Genomic DNA, 21,107 nt, shown 5'->3' on the forward strand with positions numbered 1-21,107 from the left:
AATAGCACAGACATTTCCTTATTTAACCAACGGATACTAAAGGATCTCTTAGGTCAGGTTTTGTCAAGTTACCAGCAGAAGCTACTGATTATAAAATCTCTTTATTTTCTTAGAAAGAGGGTCTTGTTCTGTTACCCAGGCTGGAGTGCAGTGGCACAATCATAGCTCACTGCAGCCTCAAACTCCTGGGCTCGAGCACTCCTCCTGCATCAGCTTCCCAAGTAGCTGGGATTAAAAGCATGAGCCACGGCACCCAGCTAATTGTAAAATTTCAATTACACCCTTATCCTGCCAAGTGAAAAAGTTACTATTAAAGGGGTAAGAGTCTCACTATGATATGGAGTCTTGCTCTGACATCTTGAGGAAAAGCATGAAACATCAACTTCTCATCCTGGTTTGAGTTTGAATGTCTCTGCTTATGGCATTGGGTGGTTTGGTGAACTTTCCGTGTGACCCATACATCAGGCATAAGGCTTGTTCCTTAAAATTCTTCTAGTTTCAGTTTATAGCACTTTAGGAACAGAGCATTTCCTATCTTTAGTAATTCCATGGGAGAAAGCTGGGTTGGAAGAATCTAGAATTCAGGGTCTAGTCTATAGTTAGGTACCAAGAACTTGAAAACAATGCACAGAGCTACAATCTAATAACAGGTGTGTTACAGCTTTTCTTTAAAAGCATAAATTTTTCTCCCTATACTGTTCACAAAGGAATCTCAGATTTTAAACCCTCTTGAGGCTAGGAAGTCAAATCAAGGCAGACTTTAGAGTTTGCCTACAGTCCTAAGGTTCCTGGGCCTGCCAGGAGGTGACAATTTTTACTTACTGTAAGGCTGAGCACCTTTTAAACCAGGCCATTCTATGCACAATCTTAAATATGACATTTCAGTAAAGCCTTGGTAATATAGTCAATGTTTCCAATTGTATCCTGCCATAAAGAGAGAGTAGATTTTATTGAATTTATGGTAATAACCATATTGTCATAAGAATAAGAATACTCACAAATAGTTTCCAAATTTTGCAGAAATCAAATAGGGGTAAAAAGCAAATGCATCTACCTTTGTTCACAAATGTGTATTTTACTAAATTTCTGTAAACCGTAGATAGCTTAAGAGAAAAAATTTCTTTAAATTTAGAAAACAAAACATTTAAGGAAAGCAGAATGTTTCAAATAAAAGTTATAAAAACATTATCTTCATTAGTTACTTAATTTCATGTAATTATGTTTTTGTTTTGCTTGATCTTGATTAACTGTTTCATGAACCATCAGTTTATCAGAGTTCTGGAAATTTTTATTTAGTCCACTGGTCTTAAAATTATCAGAAATCTGTATTTAAGAGTATTTTCCATGAAAAGCAATTTTGGACTATTGCTGATTACAAATGCTTTTAGGGAAAAATCAAAACAATAACTGTGGATGACAAAAACTTAGAATAGCCATGATTAAAAATCTGATGAAAGTTCACAATTGACAAGAAAATTTAGTTATTTCTATTACATACAGCATTTAATAACCAGAATCATAACTGACAACATCATTTCAGGACCATCAGATTTTCATAAATTTCACATAATCTTTAGAATATTCACATCAATAACATATCTGTATAAACATAACATTAAAGAAGACTTAACCAAAATTATAACTGATAACTTAGTAAATTTCTATGAATTTATATAATTTCTGAAACAGTCATATTAATAACTTAACTCAAAATGTAACTTAAAGAAGATCTAGCATCACTTATCTTGAACTCCTGGCCTCAAGCGATCCTCCCACCTTGGCCTCCCAGAGTGCTAGCATTACAGGTGTGAGCCACCACACTGGCCAGGCATCACTTATCATTTGATGATGTTTCCCATACAATTTGACAAATAAGCCTAATCATTTACTATCTTTACAAGATGAGAGATACACTTTTTGAGGCTCCCTAGGGGCCCATCTGGAAAATTTCAAAGTTAATTCTAGGTCAAAAAAGACTTAATTCAGAATATTGATCCTGGGGAAACCTGCCAAAGATGTCATAAGGTTCAAAACACTTGATTAAAACAGAATCACAGGTAAAACAGTCATTCATTTAACCAGAATGATAACCAAAAGACTTCCTTCAAAAGCAATACAGAAAGTTACACAAATGTAAAAACCTTAACCCTTTCAAAGCTCAGATTTCCGAAGTAATCAAAAACCTAATAAAGATTGCACAGGATATTATCTTTTTATTTATTTATTTTAAGAGACAGGGTCTCACTATGTTGCCCAGGTTGGAGTTGAACTCCTGGTTCCTCCTGAGTAGCTGAAACTACAGGGGGGTGCTACTGCACCTGGCTAGGAAATTATCTTGATAAAATGTAATTTCTTTGTTTTTTAGGCCAATCACCAAAAAGGTAAAGAAAAACTTCCTGTCTTTTAATTGCTTGTCATTATGGAAATCTGCTTAAACAACCTAGATAGAAATCAAACCTGATGAAAAGGGTACTTAAATTTAATCAAACACAGGAAGAATGTTTCCAAGATTATGAGTGTACATCCATATTATACAGGAAGGTAAGCAAGGAAACTAGAGCCTTGAACAGGGGAGTACATGGCTCTCAGAAAAAGTAAAAGCATGTGAAGTTTCCCGATTACACGGAACAATTCAGATAGATCAAGAAAAGCTAGAGTACAGAATCAAGTTATACTGGTGGAAAACATTGCTTTTCTAGGTCTTCAAGATAAACATTTCAGTAACAGGCCATAACAGCAGAGTTGGATCAGAGAAAAAAGTCACAGGAGCTGACAAAATAGTTGAAGGAGAGAGTTACTACCACAACCAAGCAAAATAATATACTTTTACAAGGGGAGAAAGGAGGAGAGCTGAAGTTGATGATGTATGATCTGAAAATCATGTGCAGTGACAACAAAATTTGAACTTCTAAGATATAAATCTGAGAAACGTCAAGAGGAAAACTCTACCTCAAGAAATAAAACTACCATTCTGAATGAAAAAGCACTTCTAATCTGAAACCAGGAAAATTAAATGAATCTCAGGAAAAAATGTGGCAGTAACAAACTACAGTTTAGAAGATGGCTGTTAAAAAAGCAGATTTCAGAATTAAAAATCAAAACCTCTTGCAATTTTACTACGAGCAAATCAATATTTCAAGAAAACCTTGTTGTTCTAGCACAGGAGACCAAATTTTTAGTTTTGTATTGGTGTATTTTTAACATCAGAGCTCAATCTTTAGAAGTACTTATAATAAATAATTACCTTCTAATTATGCAACTTGGTCACATAAAATTCCTTTAATAAATTTTCCCTTTCGAAATCTTTTTCACAACTTATTCAGACCACTGATGACAGGCTTGGACTTTTGGCTTTTTCCTATACTTCTTCTTTCTTAAATAACCAGTTATTTTTCTTTAGGACAAAAATTTGTCTCCCAAGATTCTTTCTCATACAAAATTATTTTCTTTTCTTTATAACCTTTCTTACTAAAAATGTATCTTCATACCCATAACTTTCTTTATATCTCTCACTCCTGTATACTGGTTCCTTTCCATCTTGCTTCTATTTCCTTCCAAAATCCCTATTTTGAAACAACCTTTGCATAACCTCCAAATTAGATAAACTATTCTTATTCAATAGATAATAGACTTTTATGTCTTTCTTGTAATTTTTTCATCAAAAACACATCTTTTTTTAATGTGTATTAATAGACCCAAATATATTTTGTCTTTGTATTAATATAAAATATAAGAAACAAAGAACAAACTTATAATATTCAATTTGTTTTAGTTTTTTAAAAATCTTATTTGGAAATGACCCAGACATTTATCTAATGAATATCTATTAATTTAACATAACTTTATGATTTCAAATTACATGAATTCATTTCTAAAGATTTACCCCATTTACATTTACCTAATTTATTTAACAATTTACCTAGATAGATTACTTATAAAACCTGAGATATTAGACAAAACTAGAACGCTTTCAAATTATTTTCCTGTTAACCATTTTTTAGAGCCTGTGAATATCAGGTGTTCACCTAAGTCAGAACTTTAGTTAAATATATGGATATTTTGTCCATAACTCAGAAAATATAGATGTTTTCATTAAAATAATATTAAATTAGTCTTACATATTAAAGAATCACACAAAGATTATTCTGTTTTAAGCTGGTTTATAGGCTTATAACCTTTTTGTCAAACCCTGACATTTTAAAACTTCTAGCAGACGCAAACATAAAACAGTCTGATCAGTAAACCTAAGCAAAAATGTATGTTGACAATTTTGAAGACATTTTTATTTTACCAATAATTTAAAAACAAGCTTATTTATTAAAGATTTACTTAAGTCATGTGAATTGAAAGACATTGGGTTAATTACATAATTTATATGAGCATTCACTTACCTAAGCCCATCTCAACAGAATTTTTTCAGGGATTTATGGCTAACTGTGCCAAATTTTATCATGTAGACACAACATAAAACATAATACATGTACATATGCATAAACATATACAAACAAGGATTTTATACCTTTCATTTCAGAATTTTAGTCACGAGATAGTAATAAAATCTCACCAGTATATAAAACACAGTTGGATCCAAATTATATTTCTGACAAAATCAGGACCTGTTCATGTGGCTGAAGTTTATTTGTCACAATAGGTAATCTAATCGAAAGCTCTGGACCAAAATTTTGGATAAAGCAGTTTCCATAGCTTTGGATTTTAAAAAATCTCTTTCACCCTGTTTTTACTTTATTCTTTTAGTTTCAAAGAAGTTTGGGGTTAAATTTTCAATGTTTACTTTTTTAGATAGAACTGACTGAAATGTGTAAGAAAAAAAAAATCTCTAGGTGGCCTTGAAGTTTTAGTATCTATCTTTTGTTTGTTGATCTGGTTTGTTAGACTGGTCAATGTGGGCAGGGAAGTGTTTTAGTGGATTTGGTTTTGTTTTGGCTTTTTCCTTTTGGCCTCTGTGTGGCAGAGAAAGCAAAATTTTATGCCAAAGATACCTTATATTATTGCTCTGTGCTCAAGATTTTGACCTGTTTGATCTGAGTGTCTAACCTTTATAAACATCTATCTAGTTCTTTTTCTTTTAGACATAAATCCTTCAATTATCTGTTCCATCACTTTAAACAATTATTAGTCAGGCAAACATAAATTTACATTTCCAAAAGATGTCTAGGTTGTTGGTTGCCATGGAGCTGCCATAATTTGTAAAGCCATTATCTGAAAGCCCTTTAAGACTTAAAAAAAAAATTTGGCTGTAATGTCATAAGCAGTGAGTTTTATCTCAACACTGTAGAAAAGTCAGCAGATTCAAAGTAGGCAGAGAACAAATAATAGAGAACTCAGACATCTCTACATGTTAAATCTATAGTTGCAGGCTTTTTTAAAGAGTTCAAATAATGTCCATTTCAGCTCTGAATTTTCCTTGATGTAATTTGCCCATCTGTTTAAAAATATTCACAAGAATAGGTCATAATATGTAGCTGGCTAGAGTCCCAGAAAACTTGGCATACCTTAATGTTTGAGAATCCCATTCCATTTCTTATTAATCTCTTGAGAGCAAAGAAAATCCTATAGATTCTGTCAGAGAATGTCAGGGGTTTGGACCAATGTTTTAGATCATGGCAACTGCCATAGTGGCTTTTAATTAGCCATCTTGTGCCCACCATTTAGAGTGATTCTTTTTGTTCTCAGAAGATTTCCAGAACAAAGCAAAAGTGCAAAATCATAGATGCATGTCACCAACATGAAGTCAAGAGTGTTCACAAAAATTTTAACCCAGGTGTGCAGATCAAGCAATATATTAGGTGCACAGAAAGAACCAAAAGTAAATTCAGCAGAAAAGACACGCCTCAGACAGAATGTAAATTCTTTGGAAACCAGAGTGCTCAACCCCAAAAGACACTTGTCTTTATACCAGAAAAAACAGTCTTTTAACATCCCGGGAGGGATGTAAAGTCCTCAGACTGGAACACATTGTCACTGCAACTCAGTGGCTGCTGCATCATCCTGGCCCAGGGAAATTCTGTAGGTCAAACCTGGAACCTAAAGCATGGGTGTCCTCTGCTCTTTGGATCCCCAATCCTGAGGGTTCACTTATTTACCAGCCAGACTCCCATCTAAGGCTGATATACTAGGGGAGGAGGCTGTGCTCAGGCCCCTCCTTAGTTATATCTGCCACCCTCTCCTAACTTTGTTTTCCTGCAACTCCTCTTCCTCATCACACGGGGGCCGGGGGTGGGGGGGGGGTCATTTTAAAAATCTCATTTGAGGTGGGAAACTCGAAAGTAGAGTTTCATCACTGCAGTAACAACCCAATCCTCAGGGCCAAGAGAGTAGAATCTGTTTGTTAGTGCCTGACTTGGGGGGAGCGGGGAGAGAAAGGAAGAATAAATGCCAAGAAAAAAGCAGAAATTCAAACTATCCTATCACATACCTCTTGAATACCTCTCATATTTTAGTTCAGCCACTTTGCATCATTTCCAGTTTTTTTCTCTTACTTGGATTGCTACAATTAAAAAAAAAGTTTTCCTGAATCCTGAACCTGGTCTTCCATAACCTTTCTTTTAGCCATTCTTGACACGTAGCCAGAGTGATTTACTCTCTCTAAAATGTACATCTAGTCATGTTACTTCTCCTTCTCAAAGGTTTCAGTGGTTTCCCGCTGCCTTCGGAAAAGTCGGAACTACTGAGGACAGGACACGAAGTCCTTAGTCTAGAATCTAAGCCTTGTCTGCTCTGGTGTCCCAAGCCCAGCCACCAATCAGCCCAGCCAGGGTGGTAGGACTGTGACTTTGAACGTGTGGCTTGCTTTCCTCCATCACTCCAATACTCAAAGCGAACATCTATTCATCCTTTACATCTCAGTTCAAATGCTACCTCTTCAATGATATTGGCTGATTACCTCCTATGTATATTTCTTTCATAACAGTGTTGATAGGCCAGGCGCGGTGGCTCACGCCTGTAATCCTAGCACTCTGGGAAGCTGAGTTAGGTGGATCATTTGATCTCAGGAGTTTGAGACCAGCCTGAGCAAGAGTGAGACCCTGTCTCTACTAAAAAACAAAAGAAATTAGCTGGACAACTAAAAATATATAGAAAAAATTAGCCAGGCATGGTGGTACATGCCTGTAGTCCCAGCTACTCAGGAGGGTGAGGCAGGAGGATCGCTTGAGGCTCAGGAGTTTGAGGTTGCTGTGAGCTAGGCTGATGCCACAGCACTCTAGCCTGGGCAACAGAGCCAGACTCTGTCTCCAAAACAAAAAACAAAAAACACAAAACAGTGTTGATGTCTGACTGCCTCTTGGTCAACATGTATGTCTCCTTCACTAGACTATAGGCTTCTTGAGAGTAGGACTGTGTTTTCTCATCTTTGCATTCCCAGTGGCTAGTGACTCTGTAGGTATTTACAAGATGTTTGACTGAATGAACAGCCAACTCGCAGGGGATGCTACCAGAAGCAAAGCCACCCATCAGGTGACAAAAGGCAACTGACATAAGAGGGATACATTATCTGGATATACTAGAGTTCAAACATTTCCCTATTCCTTTTTTCCTTTCTATTCTACCCATTTCTTTCCCACTTTGAAGGCTATAAAGCACAGCAGTTTGGGTTTTAAACTGTCCTACATACCTTTGGTGGTCCCACAGGTGTCCCCAGATGGTTGCACTGTACAACAGTTGATAGACCAAGTCACAAAGATTAAATTTACATATATCCTCTCTTTTCTAAGGCAGTAAGCATGTTCAGTTATTCAACACATTTACTGAGCAATTACTACATCCAAAGCATGTTGCTAGATGTTGCTTGGAGTAAAATTTAGAAAGATTTCCATCAAGGCTAGTTAAAACAGTTTGTTTTTCTTTCAGTTTTAGCGTTCATCCAGAATTCATTCTCGCCAATAACTGGGAATATAAAAAGCACTGTGGAACTTTTGGTAACTAGGTACTAATTAATCCTGAATACCCTTAACATTTAACAAGGAGCCTCAAGGAGGGTAAGAAGGGGGCAGGATAAAAAAGGAAAGAAAAAATATGGAAACATTTAAATAAACCATATATATCCATAAATGGTATACTCTGAAGGAGTTAAAAGGAATAAGGTAGATCTTTAGGTACTAACTTAGATCTTTCAAAAAGATTTAAAACAAATTGTAGAACACACCATATGATAAAATTTGTGCACTTCTTGCCCCCCCAAACTAGATATTTCTATAAGCAGATATATGTATATATAAATGCATATTATGAAATTATTTCACATTGGCGAAATAATGATGAAATTATTATACAGTGGTGGTGCACACCTGTAGCCCTAGCTACTTGGGAGGCTGAGGCAGGATTGCTTAAGCTCAGGAATTGGAGGTTATAGTGAGCTGTGATTAAGCCATTGTACTCCAGCCTGGGCAACAGAAGGAGACCCTGTCTCTAAGAAAAAAGAAATTCTGAAAGGACATACATTAATCAGGCTATAGTAATAATTTCTAGGGATAGAACTGAGAAGTCAACAGTGACTTTTGCTTTCTCTATATTAAAACACTTACAAAAAGAAATCACATACGAACCACTTGTATAGTTAAAATTAAACCTATTTTTTTTCCTAAAAAAAACGAGAGACATAGGGAGAAATTCAAAGACATAATACTATTGTGAAATGGAAGACAATCCATTTGATTCTGCTCATTAAGTGATGGGTTGTTAAATATTGCAAATTGATAAACTTTTGTACCTGACTTCTTAAAAAATATCTGCAAGTCATGGTTTAGGCATGATGGAGTAGGAGAAGCACAGAGAAAGGAGAAGATCTGGATTCTATTCCTGGTTCTGCCTCTTCTTGGCCAATCATTTAACCTTAGACTCCCTGTCTATAAAATGGGAAAAACAGTAACACTTAGGTCAAGAAATTGTTGTGAAAACTGTTGTGAGATGGTGTAGTTGGCCATGCACCATAGCCTATGGACTTCTTTTTTTTTTTTTTTGACTTCTATGTTTTATGTATAATGCTGATTTTTTTTATCTTTTTAAGAGACAGGGTCTTACTCTGTTGCCCAGGCTGGAATGCAGTGGCATGATCATAGCTCACCACAGCCTCAAACTTCTGGGCTCAAGCAATCTTCCTGCCTCAGCCACTACAGGTTCATGCCACTCCACCCAGTTAATTTTTAAATTTTTTGTAGAGATGGGTTTTACTCTGTTGCCCAGGCTGGTCTTGAACTCTTGGCCTCAAGCGATCCTCCTGCCTTGGCCTCCCAAAGTGCTGGGATTACATGTGTGAGCCACCTCGCTCAGCCAACGATGAGATTTTAATGCACAGCATGTACTCTAAAATAAAGGCTCTGCCAAAGCAGACCATGATGAATCACTAAATAGAAAATTATGAAAAAAGGTGTTTTAAAAGTTAGAGTTTATTAGACAATTCACAAGTGATTTGCAAATTTTATGCGTTATTTGGAGCCAATTTTGAATATCGGTAGCTCCTTTTTTCTTCCTGGAACATCAAACATGCTTGATTTGTTGCCCAAGTAATACAAGTCATGTCTACTCAAGGAATTCAAACTGATTTCAGACCAGATCAGAAGCGTTCAGGGTGGTATGGCCGTAGACCCAAACTGATTTCAATTTTAACTTAAACTAGAAACAAAAATAAAATACCATATAGCAGTCTTCAACTAAATACAAAGAGTTTTTGGTTATCATTTGAGATAATTTCTACAGAGATTGTATGCAGTTATCTGTTTATAAGTCAATATAAAAAAAAGAGTCAGGATCATTTAAGATAGCAGAAATGTTAACTCTCTAAATGTTCTATAGCAATGCAAACACAAAATTACCTGGTCTTAGTGACGCATTCAGTATCAAAATAACACATTTAAAGAGATACGTCTGATATATATACTTAAGCCTCTAGAACTTGACTGAGGAGAGGCAGATAAGCCACAGAGACAGTGGTGCTGGTTAACTTCTTAGTGGCTGCAGCCCCTATACCCCTCTTTTAAAAATGACAACTACATGGAAGTCCAGCATATTAACAGAAAGAATGGGATATAAAATTTAATGAGTAAGAAAAATGAAGTTGTTTTCATAAACAAACATTTGCGACTGGGTTTATAGAAGACAGAAGTTATCTTATGTAGACCCTATTTCTTTTCAGTGGCACAACATTGAGAAAGTCCTGCTTCACACTGAGAAATGGTAGCCGTTCTTTAACAGCTCACCTCGAAATACCAGGAAGTTCTTCATTTTACCAGAGATGGCCTCATATGGCATCTGCACAAAAAACAGTTAACCTGGCACTGATGTTTGCTGAATTTCAGTGTTTTAAAATGTGATAAACCACATATTTGAGTTTGTTGGTTTTTAAGTTAAAATATATATTAAAATTAAATATTAATGAAGGATCTCAACAGAACACAGTTTGAATACCATCACCTTAAGACATGAGTTGATTTGTTGGTGTTTTTGTGAGAAATGTGACTTTCTGAAACTCCACTCGAGGCTTCCCCGAGTCCCCACTCTTCTGGTTGTCCACCCATCCCTCTTGGCCGTTCTTTCACAAGCTCTTGTCCTGCACCTGGCCCAAGGTGACGTTTTCATCCTGCATTCTATCCATTTCTCACGCCCTCAATTACCATTACTTATATCGACAACTCCCAAATCTCTCTCCCCAGCTCATATTTCTCTCTCAAGCTCCATCTAGACCCACAGCTCCACTTGAATATCCTAGAGGCATGTAAAACTCAAAACAGAACTAACTCATCATTCATATTCCTTTGGCTCTGCCTCCTCACCTCCACCCAAACTAAGCTTCTCTCCTCCCTTGAATTCACTATCTTACTAAATAGGGTTGTTCACCTGATTGTCCAACTCAAGAGATCCAGAAGTTATCCTGCATTCCTCTTTTTTGTTTTTTTCATTTCTTCTTCTTTTTTTAAGAGATGGAGTCTCGCTATGTAGTGTGTATTGTCAGGTGCAATCAAAGTGCACTAGAGCTTCAAACTCCTGGCCTCAAGCAATCTCCCACCTCTGCCTCCCGAGTAACTGGGATTACAGGTGCATGCCACTATGCCCAGCTTCCTCTCTTTTCCTTGCCATTTAAATCAGTCAAGAAATCCTACTGATTCCATTTCCTAAATACTTTCTGAATCCATTCCATCTTTTCCATCTTCATCACCACTGCCATAAGGCAGCCTCTCAAAAAGGACTGTGATTTGCACAGCTGCCTAATTTACAAAACATATATATATATATATTTTGGAGACAGTGTCTCGCTCTTTTGCCCTGGCTAGAGTGCCGTGGTATCATCCTAGCTCACAGCAACCTCAAACTTTGGGCTTAAGCAATCCTCCTGCCTCAGCCTCCTGAGTAGCTGGGACTACAGGCATGTGCCGCCATGCCCGGCTAATTCTTTTTCTATATAGATTTTTAGCTGTCCAAATCATTTCTTTCTATTTTTAGTAGAGACGGGGGTCTCGCTCTTGCTCAGGCTGGTCTTGAACTCCTGACCTCGAGCGATCCTCCCACCTCCGCCTCCCAGAGTGCTAGGATTACAGGCGTGAGCCATCACACCTGGTCCAAAACATATTTTTGATTACATCATTTCTTTGCAAAGACAAATCCCTCAATATCCTTCAGAATGAAACCCAAATCTTTCATATGACTTAGAGTCCTTCCTGCTTTTCCTTTGCCTTATTCTCCATGTCCACCTTTGCCACCCCCTTCCCTAACATCCTATGCTTCAGCTGTTGTGACCCATTCTCATTTTCTAAATGTCCCAATGCTTTCACCCCTCTGAGCCTTTGCACAAGACATACTCTCTGCAATCCTCTTTCACCCCTTCTTTAACTAGTTAGCTCCTACACCTCCATCAAGACTCAGGCAGGTATCATCTCCTCTGGGGAAGACTTCCCAATCCCTCTTCCTTCTTCCCTGTGCCAGTGTCTCCTTTATCACAGAACTTGTGTACTGGAAAGTAACTAAATTGTGAGTCTTTCTCTATATTCTCTATTCCAAATGGGGCCTTGGATGGATATAGCAGGTGCTCAATAAATGTTTTAGTAAAGACTGAATAAAAGACATGACTTGGAGGCCAATGAGGCAAATACAGGTCTATCAACAAAACACTAACCCCAAGACTGCTTTCCCTGTGAACTGGCACTTTGTTCTACAACTCTTTTAAGTTTACCCAATTCAAACCCAATCCTTTGGTGGTTTCTCAAAAAGTTAAACAGAAATACCATATGATCCAGCAATCCTACTCCTAGGTATATAACCAAAAGAATGGAAAGTAGGGACTCAAACAGATACTGTACACAAATGTTAGCATTATTCACAACAGCCAAATGATGGAAATGACCTAAGCGTCCATCAACAGATGACTGGATAAACAAAACATCTTATTTAATATACCACACAATGAAAAATTATTCAGCCTCAAAAAGGAATGAAATTCTGATACATGCGACAACATGGATAATCTTGAAAATATTATGCTAAGTGAAAAAGATAGATACAAAAATACAAATATGATTCCACTTATATGAGCTACTTATAATAGCCAAGTCCACAGAGGCATAAAGTAGAACAGAGGTTACCAGGGGCTTGGCAGGGAGCTGGCTGGATGGAATGGGAGTTATTATTAAATGGGTACAGAGTTTCTGTTTGGGCTGATGAAAAGTTCTGAAAATGGACAGTGGTAATGATTACATAACATTGTGAATGCACTTAATGCCACTAAATTGTACACTTAAAATGGTTAAAATAGTAAATTTTATGCTATGTATCATTTATCATAATAAAAAATGTTGATAATTTGATACATGAAAAAAAACTAATTCTGGAGGCTTTTTTCCTTATTTCAAGACAGGGTCTTGCTCTGTAGCCTGGGGCTAGAGTGCAGTGGTGTCATCATAGCTCAGCTTCCCAAGCAGCTGGGACTACAGGCACATGCCACCACGTCAGGCTAATTTTTTAATTTTTTGTATAGACGGGGCCTTGCTCAGGCTGTTCTCAAACTCCTGACCTCAAGTGATCCTCCTGCCTTGGCTTCCCAAAGTGCTAGGATTACAGGCATGAGCCACCATGCCCAGCCTGGAGGGTTTTTATTATATCCCCTATCCCCAGCCTAGCACAATGCAGGTACTTCTATAATTATTCACCGTCTCTCCTGACTGGGAACTATACAAAGTGTTTTCACCCCGATCTCTAGTATCAACCATCTAAAGATCCTAAAGCCATGCGTTACTTCTGCAACTGATCTAATAATTGGATCAATGTGGAAAGGCTTTAACTTCTGTGGTACCAGAATTGATCACAAAGTCACCTAGTACCGACTGTAAAACCCACATCCTGTTGAACTCCTGTTTAGTGTTGGGGTATGAGTTTTACAGATTTACAACTAGTTTCACTAGGAAATTTAAGAGAGGAGCTGCTTTCCCAACATCTTAAATTTTATAGATTAAAATTCTACATGTGAAGAATTACTTACTTTTGTTGGATTACTGGAAGTCTGTAAGTTTAAAATAAATTGGGACCAAAACATATTGCATACATATAACACCTGCAAAGAAGATACAATTTATAACTTCATGATAACAAGAACTTTATAAACACCAAAGGCTGAAAGAAGATGTTCAAGAAGAGTGAATGTGAAATATTTAGTTAACAAGTCCCCTAACAGAGATATGCTAGAGAGGCAAGGCAGACAAGCTAGAGGCAAAAACTGTACCAGAAATATGAGCAAGATCTCTACCTTCTTACTGCTGTACCAGACTGATAATTGTGGGAACAGAACAGGTGCAATCATTTAAGCCTTTCCCCTTCCTTGTCTCCCTCCCCTCCCAAAGGAACCCCAGGGCTGCTATATGTAGAAATAAAAAGTCAAGCAATTAGCACAGTGCTTGTAACACAGCAGACATTCCACAAATACTCCTTGCTGTTCCATTTCATACGGAAGTTGTAGGAAAGCATTTGCTTCAAGCATGCCCGCTTTCTAGCCATGCTTCCTGAGACTGTCAGTCTCATAAAGGAAGGCAGAACAATCAAGTCAGTCACATCTACAAGCCATATAGATATGACTATGTAACCAGGTATACAGTTAAGTTATAATACACAGATAACAAGAAAAAAATCATGAATGTTAATAGAAAAAACATTCACAAGACATTTTTCTGTGCTATAGAAATGGTCTTAATTTTACATTTCTTAGGCATTTATTATTAATACCTTCATTTGGCATTATTAGGAGAAAGCGGAGTAGTATTTCTATCCTTGGGTGTATCTGACATGAAAATAACCGACAAAAGTAGGTCAGAATCCCACAGAATGGTAAGTTCTGAATGTTAGGTATCCTATATTAAGTTACAAATCCTGATAAGACAAGTGACAGGGTCCTCTGAAAGTCTAAAATTCATTAGGGCAATCCCCATTTGTTTAGTTCAAAGCAGCAACGAGGTAGGAAACAGCTGGGGGTGCGCTTTATGTGTTTCTGGCTACCCCAATATACCTTAGGTAAAAAACTGAAGGCAGCATGTTCCCTTTCGTTTTGCAAGGTCTGCTTTCACAAAAAATATCCTTTTCCCACCCCCACTCCTGGTATCCTCTGAAATGTGTCCTTTATTCTAAAGGATACAGGAGTCCTTATGGAGATCAGAGAATTGACTAGAAGTCAATTGAGAGTTTGTGGCCTTCTATCTATTCTAGCACAGATGTAATTTCTCTCCCTGGGTCACATGTTTTTGGCAAAAATGACTTAAAATGTATTTTTTCTATCTAAATACACTAAGCAGAAACCACTAGGAAGTGTAGTGCTGACTGAGTGTCTGAGTTTTCTGGGGATAAAATTATTAGCTATTTCACTTGGTAATTATTTTAAAAAAAAGCAGAATACTTCTTTAATTTAGTAACTGTGCTTGTATTTATGTGACATTTATGTATTGGCTTCCCATAAAGAAAAACTGTCGTAAAAAATTTAAGGCCCAGGCTGGGCACGGTGGCTCACAACTGTAATCCTAGCACTCTGGGAGGCCGAGGCAGGTGGATCGCTCAAGTTCAGGAGATTGAGATCAGCCTGAGCAAGAGCAAGACCCCGTCTCTACTAAAAAAAAAAAATAGAAAGAAATTATCTGGCCAACTAAAATATATATATAGAAAAAAAAAAAAATTAGCCAGGCATGGTGGCGCATGCCTGTAGTCCCAGCTACTCGGGAGGCTGAGGCAGGAGGATCGCTTGAGCCCAGGAGTCTGAGGTTGCTGTGAGCTAGGCTGACGCCACGGCACTCACTCTGGCCCGGGCAACAGAGCGAGACTGTGTCTCAAAAAAAAAAAAAAAATTTAAGGTCCAATTTAAAATAAATATTATGAAAAAATACACTTTCACAGTTTAAAGTAAGGTGATTGATACATTTGTTTCCTTTCTAAATGATTCTTTTAGTAATTTCTAAAATATTCTTTCACATACAAATTATCTTCTCAACAAATACTTACTCCTACTAAAGTTACAGCGCAGTGTCCTATTGAGAAATTTTTAAAAACTGTTAATCTCAACTTCTTACCTGAAAGTTTTCTTCTTTTAAGATTTTATATGAATTAATTTACCTCATGCTTCTTACCTGAAAGTTTTCTTCTTTTAAGATTTTATATAAATGAATTCACCTCATGAATGATAATGGAACAACACTATACATTTAGAAGGCAAAAATTCAAGGAAGATAATTTCATGACTTCAAGCACAGAATTTCAGGATATCAAAATCATTTGATATCAAACGAAAGGATTAAAAAATCAGCAACAAACCACTGTCACCCAACAAACTTTCCCCCGGCCTGCTTCCCATTCTAGTATTGACCGAAAATCAGGACCCCAAGAGGAAAGCTGCTGAAGTGCATACTTCAGAGTTAAATAAAAACGTGGGAGACCGCAGCACACATGTTAATGAATAAATTTAATTTCAACAGGGCAAAGAAACGAGCTTTAAAAGAGCGTAGTGGCGGCAGCTAAACTTTGAGTGTCCCTTTTAGTTCCACCTGGGGGAAAAAAAGTGTTAAGTTTTTCCTCCAACTGCTTCCCAACAGTTCAATGACAGCAAAACATCCAATGTATGATGGTGCTGGAGGTCTTCTACAGGGACAAAGTGGGATGCAACTTCGTGAATATTTTTTAGTCTGTAGAGAGAAATGGGGAGAGAAGGAGAAACGGGGAGTGGGGAGGAGGGAGAGAGAGAGAGAGAAAGAGACAAAGAGAGGGAAGAAGAGAAAGAAACAAAAACTAATTTTCCAGGCAGGGAAATACTTATAAAACCTTTTATGTCAAAGTTAGGATTTCACAACATAACATACTAATGCAAAATCCAGTAGCACCTGTAAGATTTAAGTAAATGCTGTCATCATTTAAATGCTTTTAAGTATCTGTAAAAGACTGGAAGGAAAAAAAGATAAAGTACATTCTCCAGAGAACAACAAATGTATTTCAAAATAAAAACTGTATTTTTGTTTTTCTTTTTCTTTTCTTTTTTTTTTTTTTTTCAGTTTTTGTTTTTGTACAAGGATTCATAGTTCTCATAGAATTACTTATACACAATGGGATCAACCTTTGCTCTCCTTCGTGTCACTTCAAGTCCACATGTTCAGGCTACAGTCCCCAACGCTGTTTTCTGACAAATATATTACCACAGTTTCATCTAAATATAGATACATTATATAATACTTGTCTCTGGGAAAATCAAATTTTAATATGCAAATGTTTATTTATATAATACAGAAATGGAAAAAACTACAGTAGGCACACAATCTAATTATGACTTGTAGATGATGATGTCTAGATATTTTCCTACTGTAAATGAATGTTTAAAATAGTCTTAAGAAGATTTTATTTATATGTGCACTTGTGTCCACCTTATCCCATATACTGTACATGTCTATTGACAATTTGGGAATTTAAAGGTGCAGCCCTCAAGAAATTGTTAAATCACTAAAAAAAGAAACAATTAGTCTCTATTGGACAAGGAAAACACTCACAAAATTTCGAATTTTAAATTTCATATCAGTAGGAAAATATTAAAAATAATTTTCTGTATATACATATGGGTATATGTATATATTGAATTACACATATGTCTCACATTATCAGCACAATTCAAGTGGAGACATTTTGGTGAGTTATTTTCCCATTAAATGACCACTATGTCAAAATTTAAAAATATTTTATTACATCATTAAAATAATTCACTTATCATTTCAACAGCTTACACTGTTTTTTAAATTTTTTTTTTAACTCTTCATAACTAAATTCCCTGATCCCTAGTTTAAAGCCCCTATTTAAATTAAAACCTGGTGCTCTTTGTTACTCAGAAACTGATGGATAAAATCACATCTACTTCAAAATTCCATCAATCAAATAAATTTTATTACCTGATTTATCAGAGAAATATCTCAGCTCTGAGCATGTGTATCTCTATTATTCTCCCTATAATAAATAGGTGAGGAAAATATCCTAAAATAGATGGAGGTAACTTACATGATGTTATAGCACATATAATACATGATGATTAAGTGTCTGTTATAAACTTTTCAGAAACATCTGAAAACTCACTTTAGAAACTAACTTTAAAAGCAAATCATTTATTTTTCACTCTCATATAAATTAATATGTATGTATTTATATACATACACATACATGTAAAACAGAATTGTCTAGTGTTGAGTAGCTGTTTATGAGTGAAAAAAAATGGCTACAAATTAATTCATTAGCTTAATTTTGTACTTAACAATTCAATCATTTTGGGGTACAAACAAAAAGTCAGTGCATTTATAGACTCCATAGAGTCAGATACTCAAGCATACACTTTAGAAAAGACCCTCCTCAACATCACAGGCATAGTACAGCAAGAATATATGTACTCTGATGCAATTCCTACTCCATAAGCAGACTAGACAGCACTCCGCTTACTTTTAAAATAGCTTCATAAAAGAAATATATCATATAAAGAAATGCATGTTTGCTAAAAGTCTTTTAAAATTACATCAAAACAACATTAAAACCCGTTCACTGAGAAGAGCCTATTGAATTGAATTGAATTCCTGTTTTGAAATGCCTAGTTAACAGTTCAGAATATTGCCTTGTAAGGTTTGAATAAAGATGTGATTGATGTGAAGACCCAGACAGAGCACACGACTCCATCTCCATCTGCCACCATCACAATTCAGATATAGTCCTCTGATCGGCTGTTTGATGTAAATGGATCCTCTTTAAAATAGCTATACACCTTAAAATTATCTATAATAAACAGTTCCCCGATAACCATTATTATTCATAAATTGAAATGCATTGATCATTCAGAAAAAATTTCTTGCAAAATATATAAATAAATGTAACTGCATATTCTGTAAATATACTTAACATTGCTAGACCAGACCGTTAAGGACGGGCTGCTGTATTTCAGTACTGTGTGTCAAATTTATTAGAAATTTAAAAAGAAAAATTTCTGAGGGACTCAGCTGCCTTCGTTAATTGGCTTTAAAATGTGTAATAAAATGGGAGACAATATCTTCTCATAAATACATGGAATCAATATGGAAAAGTAAACTATACAACAGACAAGATTAGAGAACACCAGAGTGTACTAGAATAGTCACCAGAGTGAAATATCTTCCAGCACAAAAAAAGGGAAGAACTCCATACACCCAGTTATAGTATATTTCAATTAAAGATGCGGCTCTCTCTCACTCCTGGCAAGAATTAATTGGTAATGGCACTGCTTTTCAGCAGTGCAAAAATATCCTGAGAAATTATTCAGATTACAACAAAAGACAGGGCTTTCATCACTAAGTTTCTGCACAAAACACAGCTCTAGATATCATAAATAAATTAATTTAAAAAGCAGATAATCTTCACTGTGTTGAACACAAAAAGGGGAAGTGACCCAGACATTGTTAATTCTCCCATTGGCTAATATCAGAAAAAAGGATTGCATTAAGTGTCTATTTATAACTTTCTAGTTAACTATGGCCAATAATATACATGGAGGTAATTTGTAGTTCAAGTTTTTCATCTCGTTTTATCCCCAACTAGCTACAAGCTGAATTCTAAAATTTACACTGAAATATACAATTCCAATTTTCAAAAGATCCTCCTCCTGGAGGAGTGATATTCAAATTTTTTGTGCAATCTTGATGCAGAGCCCAAACAGTCCTACGAAGAGAGACAGTGTATCTTTTAATCAATTGGCACTGAAATTTTACTTTCCTTAGCTGCATTCTAGTAGCTTGGCCAAGTTATCTCGTAATTCTGTTAGTTCAAATATTTTTCCATCCAGAATTTCTAAGAGTGTCTTCAGGTTATTGCGAAAAGCTTCTTGTTCATTCTGACTTTTCTCCAGACGTTGCTCTAAGTCAGACAGTTGTCCCTCCAGGTCTTTGTTCCGAATTTCTACTTCCTTCAGAAACAAAAGTGTAATATACATATGTATGTATATGTCAATTCATCACTTAAAAACAATACAGCTTTCTGTTATTACGAATCTTGTGGCAGTCAATGCAGTTTGACAGTCAGGATGAGTTTTGGAATCTCAATTTAACACAATTTAAGGAGATTTCAAATTTGGCCATCTCAGAGATCCAGGTGGTTTTATTGACTGGCTTGTTTATGAACCTGTCTCATCATCCAACAAAAATCTAATGACTTTGTGCCAGGTAATACTCTAGGTACTTCAAATACCAAGAGAGGACTGAGACCCATTTTACGGATCATTTACATCTCATTTTTATTGCTGCTCACCTACTGTTCCAATTGTACAATTGTTAGCAGTCTCAGGTTAAAGCAGGCAGAGGGGAAAAAAAAGAAAATAACTTTCTTTTCTTACTGGCAACTCTGGACAAAGATTTAGAGAAGAAAGCAACTCTCTGAAATGAGATTTTAGGATCCTCTGAATATGTAAATCATTTTTTGCCTTGCCTCAATATCAAATGAATGCATGTGTAGAGAATATAGCTCAACTGCTAAAAACTGTAGTGAAGACATATAACTGTACATATTAGAGAATTATAAAGCTAACAGCTTCAATATACTGTAAACCAAAGAAAGAAAAAATGATAAAAGGGAATCAAATGTTCACGTCAGAAAAAAATGTTTAAAAACATGTTTTTGACACAGAAAACTCTACCATACTTAAAAATTATTTAGAAATTATTATTGTTTTAAATAATGTTTGCAAGCATGACAAAGTGAGTCTAAAAAGATAAAATGACAAAGTTGAACTAATGATTTAATTTTGGTTAAAAAAAAATCAGACTGAGAAAAATGGCAGAAAGCCAGCTGTTACACCTTAAATAAGCTATTCAGATAAACAACGAATTGAAAGTTATATAACCTTCCTAGAAAACTCACTTTTACATTTAAAAGGAATTAAGTGACTGACACAAATTATATTCAAATATGTAAATTATATGGGACAATGAAAACATTTTGGTGTTAAGTTACACAACATGAATCAGCCTCAGAAAATAAGATGTTTCAAATGTTAATACATCATTTAAATGTACATCTCTAAACAAATTCTATTAAGTCTAAAGGACAGTGGAAATTTTCTTTTTATTATATTATTGAAAGACAATCTGGTAAATTTAGATGAAAAGAACAGAATATAAAGCAGCTCACTGAAACTGGGCAAAAATTTATATGTACAAGGACAAACACTAAGAATTAATGTACAAAGAGGAAATAAAAAATAGTTCTGGTGTTCAAATTATGGACTTTCTTTTCCCAAAAATTAATTTTTCCCACAATATCCACAGAAATTAAACTTTCAAGGAAAAAACTGGAAAATTGCCTTGAATACATTTAAGAAAGTAATAACTCTTAGTTTACATTGACAGAGAAAAGAGCAAGGCTCAAGCAAGGATGCCACAGATGAGTTGCAACAGCCTGAGAAAATATAACAAAGGAATCAAATAGTTATAAAAATTTATAAAGGAAGAATTAAAAGGATCCCAATCTAAATCTCAAAGTATTTACTGTTAGATGTTAACCAGGTATGTTTCTAATCTCCTCCCTTTGAATAATCTGCAAGGTGAAGATTAGTACCTTGAGAACAGAATCTGAAACTAATAAAATATTTA

General features: G+C 35.7%; 1 protein-coding gene across 3 annotated transcripts in view; it reads right to left on the bottom strand.

Annotated features, from left to right (window-relative positions):
- Positions 1–17,035: 17,035 nt before the first annotated feature.
- Positions 17,036–21,107, bottom strand: part of HOMER1 (homer scaffold protein 1) — a 111,702-nt gene continuing 107,630 nt past the window's right edge. For 2 of the 3 annotated variants that reach the window (XM_069492256.1, XM_069492257.1), the window contains exon 6: positions 17,036–19,426. In XM_069492256.1, the coding sequence (XP_069348357.1) occupies positions 19,238–19,426 (189 nt within the window). In that variant the 3' untranslated portion in view covers positions 17,036–19,237. The remainder of the gene's footprint in view (positions 19,427–21,107) is intronic. The other variant, XM_069492255.1, reaches the window with a different exon arrangement.

This window comes from Eulemur rufifrons, chromosome 17 (genome assembly GCF_041146395.1).
Source record: "Eulemur rufifrons isolate Redbay chromosome 17, OSU_ERuf_1, whole genome shotgun sequence".
Taxonomy (NCBI): domain Eukaryota; kingdom Metazoa; phylum Chordata; class Mammalia; order Primates; family Lemuridae; genus Eulemur; species Eulemur rufifrons.